This window comes from Scaptodrosophila lebanonensis, unplaced genomic scaffold, assembly GCF_003285725.1.
Source record: "Scaptodrosophila lebanonensis strain 11010-0011.00,11010-0021.00 unplaced genomic scaffold, SlebRS2 tig00000155-arrow-arrow-pilon, whole genome shotgun sequence".
Classification (NCBI taxonomy): domain Eukaryota; kingdom Metazoa; phylum Arthropoda; class Insecta; order Diptera; family Drosophilidae; genus Scaptodrosophila; species Scaptodrosophila lebanonensis.
In genome coordinates, this window is record NW_022060594.1 from 705,633 (window position 1) to 720,860 (window position 15,228).

The window sequence follows — 15,228 nt, forward strand, 5'->3', positions numbered from 1 at the left end:
TCCAACCTAGTTCGGTGGGCCTTGTAATAACTTTTAGGCCACCCTTTTCTACCAGGCAAACATAAATAAGGAGTAAGCAAATGCATTTCTTGTTTACTTAATGTTGGGCAGCTGATTTTTGTTTACATTCAAATGCAGGTTGTTTACTTTTTGCAAAGCACCGTAAGGATCGCGTTTGTTTACAATTCGCAATGCACCGTTAGGATCACGCAGCCAGCTGATTTTTGTTTACATGCATCATTTAAAACCCAGCCGGCTTGTTTACTTGCTGTTCACTTATGTTCGCCTGGTGTATGAGTACATTAAATGCTTGGAAATTCGTGCAAAATCCAAAAAAACGAATTTTGAACAAGGTGGCGGCGGCCTTTTAAACGACTTTTAAGCCACCCATTTTTACCAGGCGATCATAAATGAGGAGTAGGGAAATGCATTAGTTGGTTGCTTTAAATGTCGGACAGCTGATATTTGTTTACATTCGAAATGCAGATTGTTTACAATTCGCAATGCACCGCTAAAACGAAATCCAAAGTATATTCAATTATTTATTTAATTCGTTGAATTGAATTTATTTCAATTTCAATTTCTTTTTGACGAGAAGAAAAACAAAACCATAGCATTTTTCCATTAATAATGTTTATTGTTATTATTAATATTAAATAATTGCCTTGCCTGCTTGCTATCTGATTACTTGTCATATATTTTACAAAGTATACAAAAAAAAAATCGCTATATATACCGTATATGTTGGCTTCGTGTATTACATAAATATTATAATTACATGTATTATGCAATGTTTAAACAAAAATTACATATTAAATGCGTTTTACAGAAATTATAGCACAGTGTGTGCAACAGTTGACGAGTCACTGTGCAACACTAATTGCTGACAGTTTTTCGAGCGCTGCGCCGCTGGTAAGACTGAAGTTTTAGAGCAATTGATTCGCTTCATTCGCTATTTTTGTTCGTTTCTTCTTTCCGTTTGTTGTTTTCTAAATATTTTGTTTTTGATTGTTTGACGATTGAACTGTTGTTGTTTCGTAGATTGGTTCCAGTTGATATATATCTTTATATGTACGTATATATAGTGTGTATGTGTGTGTAAATACGATTCTGTTTGAAAATGATGCGACGGCAGTCGTCTGTCTACAAGAAAGCATCGCCATCTCTCATATACTATATTTGTTTGTAGATATCAATAAATATAGGTATAAGTATGTATTAAAAATGTTCTTTTGTGTATATTTATTAGACAAAAAAAGTATAACCATATTGTAATTAGAAAAAAAAAAACCGCGTGCTTAACTCAATACTGTTTCGTTTTAGTACACATTAGATGTATATATATGTATGTATGTATTATTTATGTATTAGCTTTACTTACAAGCTACTAAGTATATTTTAATGTAATAATAATAAATTATTAATCAAATATGCCAGTTAGTGAGCAGTTTGCGGGTAGTAGGGGGACTGGGGACTGGGGAGTGGGAATTGGGGATAGGGGCCTTAATTGCTGGGCTGCGTAGCCGTGGGCCAAGCAATTTTCGCATCAATGCGCTTGTAGGCGAGCATGCAATGCTTGCCTTTGGCCGCCAGACGGACATCCTGGGGGCATTCGGCATCGGTGAGGAGCGTCTCCTCGCCGTCGACGAGCTTGAAGAGCGCATAGTCCTGCGGATTGGTGATGCGCGCCTTGTGCGCAATAATGCGGCACACCTCGCGCGTTGTCGTGTGCGGGCGTACGGGCAGTGTTCGGGTCTGTAGCGAGCCATTGCACTCATTCGGTATAATGACGCGCAGGACGCTGGAGCAGGCCGGCAGACAGGGGGCGCGCCACTGCGAATAGAGGGAAAAACCAGATATGAAATCGAATGCAATGGAAATAAATATAGATTTGTGAGCTGTGTACTTACATCCAGCGAGCCGCTGCCGCTTTCGTTTTCGGAGGACATGAACGTCTTGAGCACTTGAACGGCGCTGCAGAGCGCGGTCAGATAATATCCTGGCTCGCCATTGAGCAGCGTGGGCTGCAGGAGACCCCACATGAATTCGGCCTCGATTTCGGCGCCAACAAAACCGCACTTGGCCACCACATAGACGAGCACGGGCAGAAAATCGTCGGCGCCCAGCTGCTGGCCACGCGGACATCCGGTGGCATCGAACACCGTCGAGATGACGCAGAGGAAGAGCTCGAGCTTGTCCAGCGGCAATTCGGCCTCTTGCAGACGCCACAGGAGGTTGGCGATGATGCGCAACGCCGACTGCGATGGCGGCGTCACAGTCGGCCGTATTCCAAAATCGACCGGATCCCGTTCGCAGGCGTATTTGACATTCTGGGCGAGCAGTTGGATGTCCTCGGAGCGCTTGTAATAGTCGACGAAAATGCCGTAGAGATGCTCCCGTAGCGGCAACACCACCAGCTGGTGCATCACAGTCTCAAGTATGGCGTCCAGATTGAGGAACTCGTCGGCCTTGAGGCGCGTTCGTGCCGCTTGCATCTCGGCATGGAACTTCCCCTCGCCATGCTTCACTAGATAGTTCTTCATGCCGCTCATGAACTGGCGCATGTTCCGCATGATTACCTGGGGGGCTGCCTCGCGCGATTCCTTCGTGCAACAGATGAAGTTCTCGATGTTGCGGGCGAACGTTGAGCTCGGATCCCGAGCCAGCTGGAGCGTGTAGGCGCGCAGCGTATCACCAGGACCGGCGCTGTGCACATTGATCTTATTACGGGGGTGGCCTGCAACGACAGGGAAGGAGAGAGAAATATCAGATAGAGTTCGCTGAAAAGGATATCAAGGATATAAAGTAATCTTAAGCTGCAACTCTCACAGAGAGAGAGAGAGAGAGAGAGAGAGATTGAAATATATTGGACTAATACAAGGCAATTAAGTGGAACACTTGATGCTTAATCTACGTATATTCCACTGAAGCAGGCAGTCTAAAAAGGATGTAGGTCTCTCATTAGTCTCTCCCTAAACCCACCCACTCACCACTCATGAGTTGCCAGAACAGGCAGAGTACGCGTTGGAGCAGTGCACAGCAGCCGCGTTCTCGGCAATAGTCCTCGTCGATGCACTCGCACCTGCGCCGATAGCGCCTATAGAGACGACGACTCTGCGTTTGGGTCGTCGCCGCGAACCCAAAACCCCGGCACTCCTCAATGTGTGACATGTTCAGCAGTATGTTTCCCTGATCGTCGAGTCGAAAAAACTTCTTAATATCGTAATGATCACAGGTGTTGAGCTCGGCCGGATGGCAGGCGTCGTCTTCGTCGTTAAGGTTCGAGCAGTTCGAGTTCGAATTCAAATTCGAATTTGTGTTGCGACTCGCTCTTGTGGTGGCCAACGTTTCGTCCTTGCTCGGACACTTGCCAATGGCGCCCATTATAGAGCCGGCCAGTGCCTCAGTCTTCAGTTGCTTGCGATTAATGCGACAGTCTTTAAGCACCTGTTTGGGGCAGGTGCGATTGGACAGACTAGTGTCCATGGAGATCGAGCTGAGTCCGCTGCTTTGGCTGCTCGCGTATTTCGACTTTTTGCAATGCGCCGCACTGGACTCCGTGCGCGGGGATCGTGGCATGCAGCCGCCGTTGTCGTCCGGCAGCAAAATGCCCGTTTGGATGTTGTCCACGAACAGTAATTCGTAGAACTTGCGCTTGCGCCGTACACCTGACAGGGACAGCGGCTTGCTTAGCTCCACATCTTGCTCGAGATCTACATCTGGGTGCGTGGGGCGGGACGTGTGTGTGTGTGTGTGTCGTTGCAGCAACTCCTCCTCAAAATCGGCCGAGAAGTAGTTCTCCTGTGAGGGATGCTCCACAATTTCCCACTCGGCCATTATGCTGAGGAAGACGGCCTCCTCCTTGTAGTGTCGCACATGGTCGGGATCGTGAAAGAACTCCTCCGGTTCCAGGCGCTCAATGCACCGCTCGTCCAGGCTGCACAGCGACTTCGACATATCCAGATGCTGCCCTTTCCCCTCGGGGCCGCGCAGATCGCTCTCACTATGTAGGCGGTTCGCGTGGCTTGCGCGCGACGATCTTCTGAACCAGCTCATGATGGATTCTGTAACGATTTTTTCCAGCTAATACGAATTGACGAAAACGCAAGTTTCTCATCGGCACACACTGGAAAACTGGCACACGATGGTTCTCTGCTCTTCGCTCTTCTCTCTATGGCTGCTGATGGTCTCGGCTGGTCGTTGCTCGGCTCGTCGTCGGCTTTTGCGACTACGATTGCGATTGCACTGATGTTGATGTTGCTCTAAGCACGGCGAATGCAAAACTAATTCCGAACTTCATACGCATTAGTTTATAAGACGATGACTGATCGTCGACGTCGCCGCCGACGCCGGCAGCGGCATCGGCAGCGCAGTTGCGGCGCAGGCACAAAAGATAGCGTCTACGACGACAGCGCGAGCGCGTCACTGCGCCCTGAATTTCGACCACTGCTCGACCTCATTTGAATTTTTGCCTAAGCTCGTCGCTTGCTCAGCTCTCCGTTTGCATCCTCACAGGTAGAGGATGCAGCTGCATTTGCGATCCTGTCCGGGAATTTCCGCATCGCCCGCCAGCCCAGGTATACGGGTGCTCGTAGTACGTTCTCGATTGCAACATTGTTCCTTAACTTGCCGCACAATTCTCAACTGAACAGGTAGTGCGAAGTGCTCTCAACGAAATCAAATAGCTGAGCTAACCAGCAACCACAGGAATACAAGTATAGCGCTAAGTATTTTCAAATGCCTGTGCCATTTGAATGTCCCAACATAAAGATATTCGTATGACTTGTCGATGTGACTCTTGCTAGCTAGTAGTAACTATCTTCGGTTGAAAACATTAATAAATAGATCGGATATAATATAATAGTTTAGATCGCGCTGCTGATCTTGTATAAACATCTATCCAATTACTTTTCCAATTACTTTTGAATTTAAAGTCTTCATAGCTCTTGCTAGCAGGTAGTATTTATCTTCGGTCGAAAACATTAATAAACAGTTCAGATCGAGTCTCCGCTGATCGTTTATACAAGATCTACCCATTTGCCATAATATACTAATATACGGGTATACAAATGGGGCCTGAGTTGGCTTCAAGCTCTAAACTGACGGGCAGCCTGACAGAGAGACAGATAGAGAGTCCGGCAGCGAGATTACAAATTGATTGCGGTTCGAGCTGGCTGCCCGAGTTATCTCGCTCGCGTGCCTCGACAAAACTGGGTTAAGAGGAAATAGCCATGACTCAGTTCCAACCCCTTCTCGAGAGAGATCAATGCAACACCGCAGGCTGTTGACGTGGCGCAACCACGTTTCAGGTGTGAGGGAGGACAACACGTGCACACACCTTCCACTGTCTCTCTGAGGTTGTTACCCCCAGGTAGGTCGTAGTTCTGGACACTACCTGAACCGCCACCGCCACCGCCACCACCACCATAGCCACTTGTGGCTATGAGTGTCGCCTCAATTGACTTGCCAGTCAGCCACAACAGTCCATTGGCAGGAGGAGTAGGAGGACGAGGAGGAGGGCACGCTTCGATTATGGCGAGCTAATCCATGCCTGTGGGTTGATTCATGGCGTGCCAACTGCAAATCGAGCAGACTGGGTATTTATCAGCGTTACAAAGCATACGAGGCTATACTCGCACTCGTATTGTGCAAACATCTGTAGACCGCAACTTGAACCAATTAGTTATCGAGAATAGCAGCAGCTATGGAGGAGTAAGTGCCGCGATTTCCCGCAGCATGACAAATTACTGTTCAACCGTAAACTACAAATACGTACTAAGTACGATTATACAAGTACAAGTGCATAAGCGTTATCCATTTGTACCGCCCAGGCAGCAATTGTAATTCACAGAAATGACGCATTCAAGACGGGAATAACCGCGGAGTAGCTCATTCCGCGCTCTCTTCCTTCTCATTTAAAGTAATACAAAATTTGGGTATTCCCTCGGATTAACTGCTTCAAATGTTAAGCAAAATAATCGAAGATACAGTCTACACACGACTGACAGAACTAGGGAAATAAAACTAATGATGCAGTTTTGTAGCTTATCTATATCTCTATTTTCGTTGAAGAAACCGAAAGAACCTAAACTTTAGATGTATCCTTAGGAAGATATACATAAGTAACAGACCATATTCCTGCCCTGATTTGACACTTTTTTCTTTGAGCCGTGCACCGCCAATAAAAGGAAATTCCTCGTTTCTTAAAATATTAGATCTTGCTTGCTTCTAGAAATTCTCGTATTTTTAAGAAGCTTTCTCAAAAGATTTCGTGCCTAGCAATGGCTTCCACCGATCTGCGAAAATTAGTGATAAAGCACAGAAATGAGCAGATAAAAAACTAAACTTTAAAATCTTTTAAATACTTGATTCACAGACAATATTAAAAACTATAGGAACGTAGGCAGTGCCGAGAATATATTTAATCGCAAGAGATCCTTGTTAACGAACTAATTTTTGTTTATTAGTGACTCCCTCTTTTTGGTGCCTCTGTTAGTTCAATATATAGATTCATTTTCTCAATTGAAGTTTGAAATAGAAGTCTAATTTTCTCAATCAAAGTTTAAAGTAGAAGTTGAATTTTCTCAATTAATGTTTAAAGTAGAAGTTGAATTTTCTCAATTAAAGTTTAAAGTAGAAGTTGAATTTTCTCAATTAAGGTTTAAAGTAGAAGTTGAATTTTCTCAATTAAGGTTTAAAGTAGAAGTTGAATTTTCTCAATTAAGGTTTAAAGTAGAAGTTGAATTTTCTCAATCAAAGTTTAAAGTAGAAGTTGAATTTTCTCAATCAAAGTTTAAAGTAGAAGTTGAATTTTCTCAATTAAGGTTTAAAGTAGAAGTTGAATTTTCTCAATTAAGGTTTAAAGTAGAAGTTGAATTTTCTCAATCAAAGTTTAAAGTAGAAGTTGAATTTTCTCAATCAAAGTTTAAAGTAGAAGTTGAATTTTCTCAATCAAAGTTTAAAGTAGAAGTTGAATTTTCTCAATCAAAGTTTAAAGTAGAAGTTGAATTTTCTCAATCAAAGTTTAAAGTAGAAGTTGAATTTTCTCAATCAAAGTTTAAAGTAGAAGTTGAATTTTCTCAATTAATGTTTAAAGTAGAAGTTGAATTTTCTCAATTAAAGTTTAAAGTAGAAGTTGAATTTTCTCAATTAATGTTTAAAGTAGAAGTTGAATTTTCTCAATTAAAGTTTAAAGTAGAAGTTGAATTTTCTCAATCAAAGTTTAAAGTAGAAGTTGAATTTTCTCAATCAAAGTTTAAAGTAGAAGTTGAATTTTCTCAATTAAGGTTTAAAGTAGACGTTGAATTTTCTCAATCAAAGTTTAAAGTAGAAGTTGAATTTTCTCAATCAAAGTTTAAAGTAGAAGTTGAATTTTCTCAATTAAGGTTTAAAGTAGAAGTTGAATTTTCTCAATCAAAGTTTAAAGTAGAAGTTGAATTTTCTCAATTAAGGCTTAAAGTAGAAGTTGAATTTTCTCAATTAAGGTTTAAAGTAGAAGTTGAATTTTCTCAATCAAAGTTTAAAGTAGAAGTTGAATTTTCTCAATCAAAGTTTAAAGTAGAAGTTGAATTTTCTCAATTAAGGTTTAAAGTAGACGTTGAATTTTCTCAATCAAAGTTTAAAGTAGAAGTTGAATTTTCTCAATCAAAGTTTAAAGTAGAAGTTGAATTTTCTCAATTAAGGTTTAAAGTAGAAGTTGAATTTTCTCAATCAAAGTTTAAAGTAGAAGTTGAATTTTCTCAATCAAAGTTTAAAGTAGAAGTTGAATTTTCTCAATTAAGGTTTAAAGTAGAAGTTGAATTTTCTCAATTAAGGTTTAAAGTAGAAGTTGAATTTTCTCAATCAAAGTTTAAAGTAGAAGTTGAATTTTCTCAATCAAAGTTTAAAGTAGAAGTTGAATTTTCCCAATTGAAGTTTGGAGTATTCTTGAAGAAGGAACTCATTAGCTGCTTGGAATGATCTGCCCTTTTCAGTTAATTCGTTTCATTCTTAAAATTCCTAAATACTTGTATTCACCCCAGTCTAGCCTGCCCTGATTCTGCTCGCCCTGGCATTTATTTGTGTTTTGTGTGAACCCATCCAATGAGTGTATGCTCCAGTTTTTCAATTATATACTCGCATGTAAGAGCGTTTGTAAGCCTTTCTCAATGCCCCTTCTTGAGCAGCCGTTCAGCTCACTCTCCCATCTGCTTATCAGCATAAAGCCACGCTGGCTACTGATTGCGAACGTCTGCTTCAGCTTCAGCTTCTGCCGCTGCTTAGAAAAATGAAAATGACGCCACCAACCAAAACAGACAACAATAGAGGCACCACGCACGAGATACCAGCCAAGCCAAGCTAAGTCGGGGTGGAGCGGGGTGGGGTGAGGCGATGAGGACGGGGCTGAATCGATCCGATCTGATCCGATCGGATGCGTTCCGAGCTAAGCATTTGCTGCAATGGCAAATGGTAATTGCATCAGCCATTTGTTAGAAGTTTTTCCGAACTGCGCCATTTGGAAAAACCTTTATTGGAACGCAGGTTTATAGGTTGGGGCTACCATACATACTACTTGTATACTACTTATGAGATGCGATGAGGAAGTAAAGCTGAAAGGCTGTATTCCTCAAGCTTATTTTCTTCTACACGATTTCTGGCACGAAGTGTTGTGGCAACAAACCAATCTAATGATAGTTAATATTTTTATAAACCTTGTACACAACGATGCGATTCAAGGTGCCCGCATTAATTAGGTTCAGCGAACTATTCTAATCTGATAATGTGATATCAGTCTAAAAATATTGTTTTGGCGTGCGCATTCCACTTATCTCTGAGATATATGCTCGTGCTGTTACTAAAGCAAGAGATTACATTTTAATAATGGTCGTTAAGAAATCAAAAACAAAACTAAACTATAGCAGTTGTCAGGCAACTAAACACAAACTAATTAAGAGACGACTCTTCATAATCCTCTTCTCCCATGTCATCTCATTTTTTTTAGTTGACAAAGAGAGATGAGAAGTTTTTTTCGCTGGCAAATGTTTTAGTTTTGACTTTTATCTAGATTTCATTCTGATTAGATTGGGTTTTATCAACCACCCATAAAGATTTAAGATTTCATAGAGAAATCTTAAAACCAGTCTCTTTTTATCAAAGGTCAGGAAGTGCAAAGAAAGAGACATTTGTTTAAACTGATATACTTAAGTCTTAACTTTAATATACGCTTGGGAAGATGAAGCAGCGCGGAGAATTAAGAAGACTGACGAAAGAAATGAGGTTTGTTGTAACGGAAACTCCTGACTAGATCGAGGACTATGGAGGATACTTCTAAAATAGCTATTCCACTAAAAATATTGGTGCATTTAAGCTGACTAAGAAAAAGCCATTTTTAAAAAGTGATCTATTTAAGCTTTAACTTTAATACTCAGATAAGGTTGTAGAGATGAAGGAGCGCGGATAATTAAGAAGAGAGAGAGAGGGCGGTATTTTAGGGTTTGTTGAAATAAAGCTGTGGTCTAGAACGGGTAGTAGAAAGAGTATGAATCATAGAGGAGACTTCAAAAATAGCTATCCACTAAAGATATATGTGATAAATAATGCTGATAAAGAAGTATAATGTTTGTAGGACTTGCCAGCCTGAATCTTCAAAATTGATTGCAAAAACTGGCTGACTGGCTAGTTAAAAGAACAGAGGTTTGATCAGCGAATACATATAATACCTTTTAGATCTGTGTTGGCATAAAAGTATTTATCTTGTTCATCATGCTCTCAGGTCATGGTGTCTTTCATTTCTTGTTTTTTTTTTTTTTCTTCCTTTCCCACGCTCTGGCATTACGATAGCTTCTTATCCACTTCGTTGAAACACCGACCATCGATGGTGTGAAATAAATTTAGACAGTTGCTATAAATAGGAGCGGTGTCCGTCGGTCGGGCCGCCCGCCCGCTGTTTGTGTGTGCATTGCATCAGCATTACATTGACCCAGAATAGATCCGGGCGTGTGGCTGGGGTCTGTCGGCAATGGATGGATGGACGCCTCGCAAATTACGCATCCCATTGAGCAGTGAAGCAGTGAGTGAAGGCGCTGATAAAAAGCCAGCATTTGATTTGGTTTACATTCCAAAGTGCAGCAATGGCGGCAGCGTGTGGACGTCGACGCTGACGCAGGCTGGTCCAATATTTATGCAGACTACGACTTCGACGACGAGTTCTGCTACTGTTATTGCAATCAAAACTTATCAAATTGTTTGGCTTTAGTTTGCAAACTGCGACGCATTTTTTCGTTCGGGGTGCTGCTGGGATTGGGGCTAAGGGCTAGGCCTAGGGCTAGGAGTGGGGGCAGGGGTGCTGGAGGGGGATGGCTAGGGTTGCGCAGCAGATAAGTTTCGGCAGTGCTTTGTAGTCGTTGCCATCGTCGTCGGCGGCCTGGTTGCATTCAACAAAGTTGCGCCGCTGCCGCAGTCTCTGATACTTGTACCGACGGCGACATCGTAGCTCCCGCCAAAGAATTCCGGTTGCAACCGGCATGGGTTTGTGGCTGCCACGATAGCGTTGTAAGGCATACGGGTATGTACTTATTTGTTGTTGTTGTTGTCGATCGCTTGTAAATATTTGCCAGGGCTCTCGTCTCCTCTTTCTGTTTAGGTATACTGCGTATACTTCCCCTATTGTTGTTGTTGTTGTTGTTGTTTTCGATTCTGTGTTTTGCTTTCGTTCCAATGTGAATCTCGTGCGCCATATACTTGTAGCACTGGTGCATGACAGTGTCGCCGACGATGACGATGACGATGTCGTCGGAATCGATCGTCTCTTTTGTTTGTGCACAGCAATACACAATTGATTGCAATTACGCATGCAATGACGCTATATCTGGCTTTGAAACCCGATCTAGGATGCCTCAGCTTAATATTTAGAGGCTGATCTTCAGCTCAAGCATCGCACTCCAGCGGTTAAAATTTAAAACGTAAATCCTTTATTGCCATTAAGAATCATGTTGGTACAGTTGTGGAGTTGTGGAGATCATAAAGCACCTGCTCGATCAGCTAAGATCCCCCTATCTGATTACAACGATTCAGTTCATATCGATCTCTACAGGTAACCAGCTTGACATTAAATTGTAAATTCATTTTTCTTCCCTTTTTCAATGTTTATGTCCAGCCCGGCTTGATACTGAGCTGTAAATCTTTTATCTTTACAATCTTAGGACTTATTAACATTCGATCAGAGACAAAATAATGATGTGCACAATTCCATCTCACAAATAATTCATTCCAATCTACATTCCTATTTAGACAAGCTCAGCACTACAGTCAACAGTTATCTAATTTCTGTTTAATTAACAGACTTGCAAAGTTTGCTTTATGTAGCTTTGAAACTATAGGCAGTATTGACGAAATTCTGTAGCTTGGAGGGTGGGGAAGTGAAATCTACAAAATAAAATAAACTCGTAATGTCTGTGGCCTTAAAGAGTCTAAATACAAAGTTTGGCTAATATGCGATCAGCCGTTTCCGAAATCCAGACGTTCATACAGACGGACGGACACGCCTAGTTCGTTTTCTCACAGCATGCTTATTAAGAATACATGGTGAGAATACAGATGTTTTCTTTTCACAAAGCTTGTACCACTACGAGTTCAGGGTACAAGGTATAAACAATTAGTGCTACTTACATAATATTTCTCGATCTCGCATGCTGGGGTTACGCAATATGGTGGCCACCTTTGGTCGACACACTTTGTTATTGCTGGCGCCATTTTTGTTCGCCTTGAGCGTGTCCTGGTTGCAGCTGCTGCCACTGTGGCTGCCATCTTTGGTGCTGTTGAGTTCCTCAACGATTGTGTCGTCCTCGGAGACTGCGGGTGGACACTTGGATAGGTGTATGGTGTCCGAGGTGAGTGTCATCTCTGCCGGAACGAAATGCATATGAAAAAGGAATGTAAAGTTATTAGCTTGTGATGAGGATACGAGCTGGACTCACCATCATGCTGAATGTTTGAGTCCCACTGCGACGACTCCCACGGCTCTGAAAATATGGTGCCATCGTCTGACTGTGCCGAATCAATATCTCCGCAATAGTTCTGCCACGAGGTGGCACAGGTGCGTTCCACATTATCGTACGAGGACAGCCGGCAGCCGTTCTGGCTCTGGAATGACTTCTGGCTGCCATTGGTCTCACTCGCACTGGCACCACCCCCCGATGATAGGGCGGCCGAAACGCTCCGATTGCTTTGCAGCAGGGGCTGCAAAGGCGCTGGCAGCTGTGCTAGGAGCTGTTGTGGCGTGGAACAGCGAACTAGCTCCGGCAAATTCAGATCCGGCAATCGATTGGCAATAATTTGGTGCACGGTCAATGGTCGCTTCTTGTTTGCATCCTTGTCGCGACCTAGGGAGTTCTCCTTCTCGGGCCCGGTCTGGCCGCGTGCCTGCGCCTCTTGCCAGTCAGCCGTCGAGTCATAGTCGCCATAGTTGGCGCCACTGCGTGTCGTTGCATCGTCCTGCTTTGCCATAAACTCCCAGCTACTGTCCAGCTGCCAGTGTTCGATTTGATTTTGAATGCGCTTTGCCGGCTGCTGTTGCTGCGTCGTCGGCGCCTGCGCCAGCGGTTTCTGCTTCTGTTTCAGCTCATCAAGACTGCCGGCCATTTTCTCGAAATCGCCGGGCAGAAGAAGCGGCACGGAAGGCAGGCCGCCCTTCAGTGGCTCCGAGTGCCGCTGATTGGCGGGCAGCTGCTGATTGCGTTGCTGTTGACGTAAAATGTTTGCCGCCATGGCAGCGACCACCGCATTGCCTTGTGCGGCCTGGCGAAGCGCATCGGCGGGCTCTGCGTAGAAGGGACTGCCCTGCTTGCTGCGCGAGCCAGGCGTTTGGCCGGCCGTGGGCGTGGTGTCGCCATCACCGCCGCTCTCCATTGCTTGGCAGGATGGCTCTGTTAATGATTGGGTCATGGCGGCGGCGGCTGCAGCACCAGCAGCAGCATTGGGTGGAGCAGGCAAGAGAAGGCCGGTGCGGCAACGTGGCGGCGCATCGCCGGAGAACTGCAACAGCTGCTGGCTGCCATCATGGACGATCGTATCGTCGCATGGTGATAGTATATTGGTTGTAGGAGTCGGTGTGCTGGCTGCAAAGATATACGAATACATGAGAAGATTGTTAAGGCGAACAATGAAGAGTATTAGTCAGGTTGTCTAAACAGATTCTTAAGTAACGACTGTTCCTTTGCGAGCAACGAAGCAATCGTTCTTAGTTCCTTTCACTTTAAAAGCACTTCCCTCCTACCTTTCAAATAACTCCTAAGTTACTTACGTGTTTCGGCCAGCAGATCGGGCCTGCGATTGTGCACTCGACCCAGTGTGTCTGGCGCCGGCTTGAAACTGGTCAGTAGACGGGTTTGGTCACTGGGCGACCAGACATCCTCATAGTCGCTGGTCTTGTCGATCAGGGCACTGCCGCAATACATCTGCGGGCTCTCCAGAATATCTGACTTCTTGTAGTGCGTGGAAGACTCCAAGCGTGCGCGAGACTTCCGTGACTTGCCGCTGCTGCCGCCATGGCTCGCTAATCCTTGGGCGCCGCTCGGCGTTATTGGAGAAAGTATTTTGCGTTGGCTATTATTTGAATCGCGACTGGACTGCGACTGCCAGCGACTTTCGTTTGATGAGCCCTGCGAGGACAGTGTGTCCTTGCATTCACCTTCCGGCGACAGTCGCTTCGAAAAGGTCTGGAAAGTGCTCGGATTCCCATTGAGCACCGAATTGAAAGGATTTGTGGATGCAGGAGTCGTCACCTCAACAATCTGTGCCGGATTTGTTGTGTTCGCCGCAGCACTGGCTTGCGTACCGCCATTGTTCGCATTGCCATCCATAGAGAAGGTGACTGTGGTGGTCACCGTAAAGTTGTTGCTAGCAGTCAGCTGCTGGTCTGGCGACTGCGGCTTAGACCAACGCAAGGGCGGTGCTGGCGGCTTGAGATTCAATGTGTTCGGGGGCTTCGGTCGTTGGGGCCGCACCTCACCGATCATAGCGCCATGGTTGAGCTCGGCCAGGCTGTTGACCAGCTTGCCGGGTCCGCTGTTTGGTGCGCTGATTGTATTGCCATTGCCCTTGAATGTGCTAAGATTGTTGATGACTGAGCTGGGCAGTTGCTCCGCAGGGGGACCGTTGCAGGGCAGGAAGCCTGGACGCGGAGTCGACGTGCCCATGGGCGTCTCAACCACCGGCGACATGGTCAGTATGACCGAGTCCACCGAATTGGGACTCATCAGCGGCATGTGCTGGCCGCCGCTGGTCGTGAACGAGCTCATGCTTGAGTTGGTGTCCGAGGGCGTGCCTGCCTGGCTAAACATTCCAATAAGCTGGCTACTGCCCGTGGGACTGAACAGCGTGCTGGCTACTGCTGGTGCGGCCGAGCTAACCACATTGTTGTTGTTATTGTTAGATGGCTTGGGTGCATCGCTGAAGAAAGTTGCCGTGCCTAGTCCGCTGGTCTCTGTGAGCGAGAGCGGGGACTTGGCATCCAACAGCTGGTCCGTGGCGGAGGTTTTCTGCGTTGCACCTAAAATGGGTGGACCCACGACTGCCGGGCTGCTTGCATAGCTCCAGAACTCCTGGCCGAGCAGTGCCAGGGAAGACAACTTTTTACGATTGTTCGCCTCACGCAGCACTCGGGGCAGCATCAACTGTACGGGCAACTCATCGCAGCACTGGGCGTAGTGGGCTATCAGTGCCGGAATGGAAGAGAATTTGAAGCGTGAGCTCTCTAGACTCATCACATTCTCCAGCGATTGTATCAGATAGTGTTCGATATATGGACCCGTGTCCGGAGGCAAGCGCACCGAGACTGCCATGGTGTTGGGCTGACTGGAGCCGCGCACTATGAACGTCTGTGGGGGGTAGAGGAAAGAGTGGAAAAATGCTGCATTAGTGTATGTTCAAGCCCCATAAGCTAGTCTGATATTTCATGACAAATAACAGAAATAGAAAGAATGTGTCGGTCCGTAACAAAACTATAATTGCACAACACCGTCTTAAGTTCAATGCGAGACTGTTAACATTTCGCTTTCATAACTTTATTTTGAAGTAGTATTATGTTTGAAATTTACGCTGAATGTTAGTGAGCAGCAAAGGTGGCTCGGCGGAGTTGGATAAGGAAAGGAAGTTTTGATATAAACCAAAGGATAAGTACATATAAGTACAAGTAAAAACAGGCATAAGGAAACATATCGGACCCCAAAAGTTATATACGTATATATGTGT

The 15,228-nt window shown here is 44.9% G+C and overlaps 1 protein-coding gene across 4 annotated transcripts in view; it reads right to left on the minus strand.

The window, feature by feature from the left end:
* Positions 1-1,208: 1,208 nt before the first annotated feature.
* Positions 1,209-15,228, minus strand: part of LOC115629541 (protein sprint) — a 155,559-nt gene continuing 141,539 nt past the window's right edge. For 3 of the 4 annotated variants that reach the window (XM_030526022.1, XM_030526023.1, XM_030526021.1), the window contains 5 exons: positions 13,280-14,855; positions 11,955-13,094; positions 11,647-11,880; positions 1,911-2,737; positions 1,209-1,833 (listed from right to left, as the gene is read on the minus strand). In XM_030526022.1, the coding sequence (XP_030381882.1) occupies positions 1,504-1,833; positions 1,911-2,737; positions 11,647-11,880; positions 11,955-13,094; positions 13,280-14,855 (4,107 nt within the window). In that variant the 3' untranslated portion in view covers positions 1,209-1,503. Of the gene's footprint in view, positions 1,834-1,910; positions 2,738-2,990; positions 4,065-4,127; positions 4,255-11,646; positions 11,881-11,954; positions 13,095-13,279; positions 14,856-15,228 lie in introns of those variants that run through there. The other variant, XM_030526024.1, reaches the window with a different exon arrangement.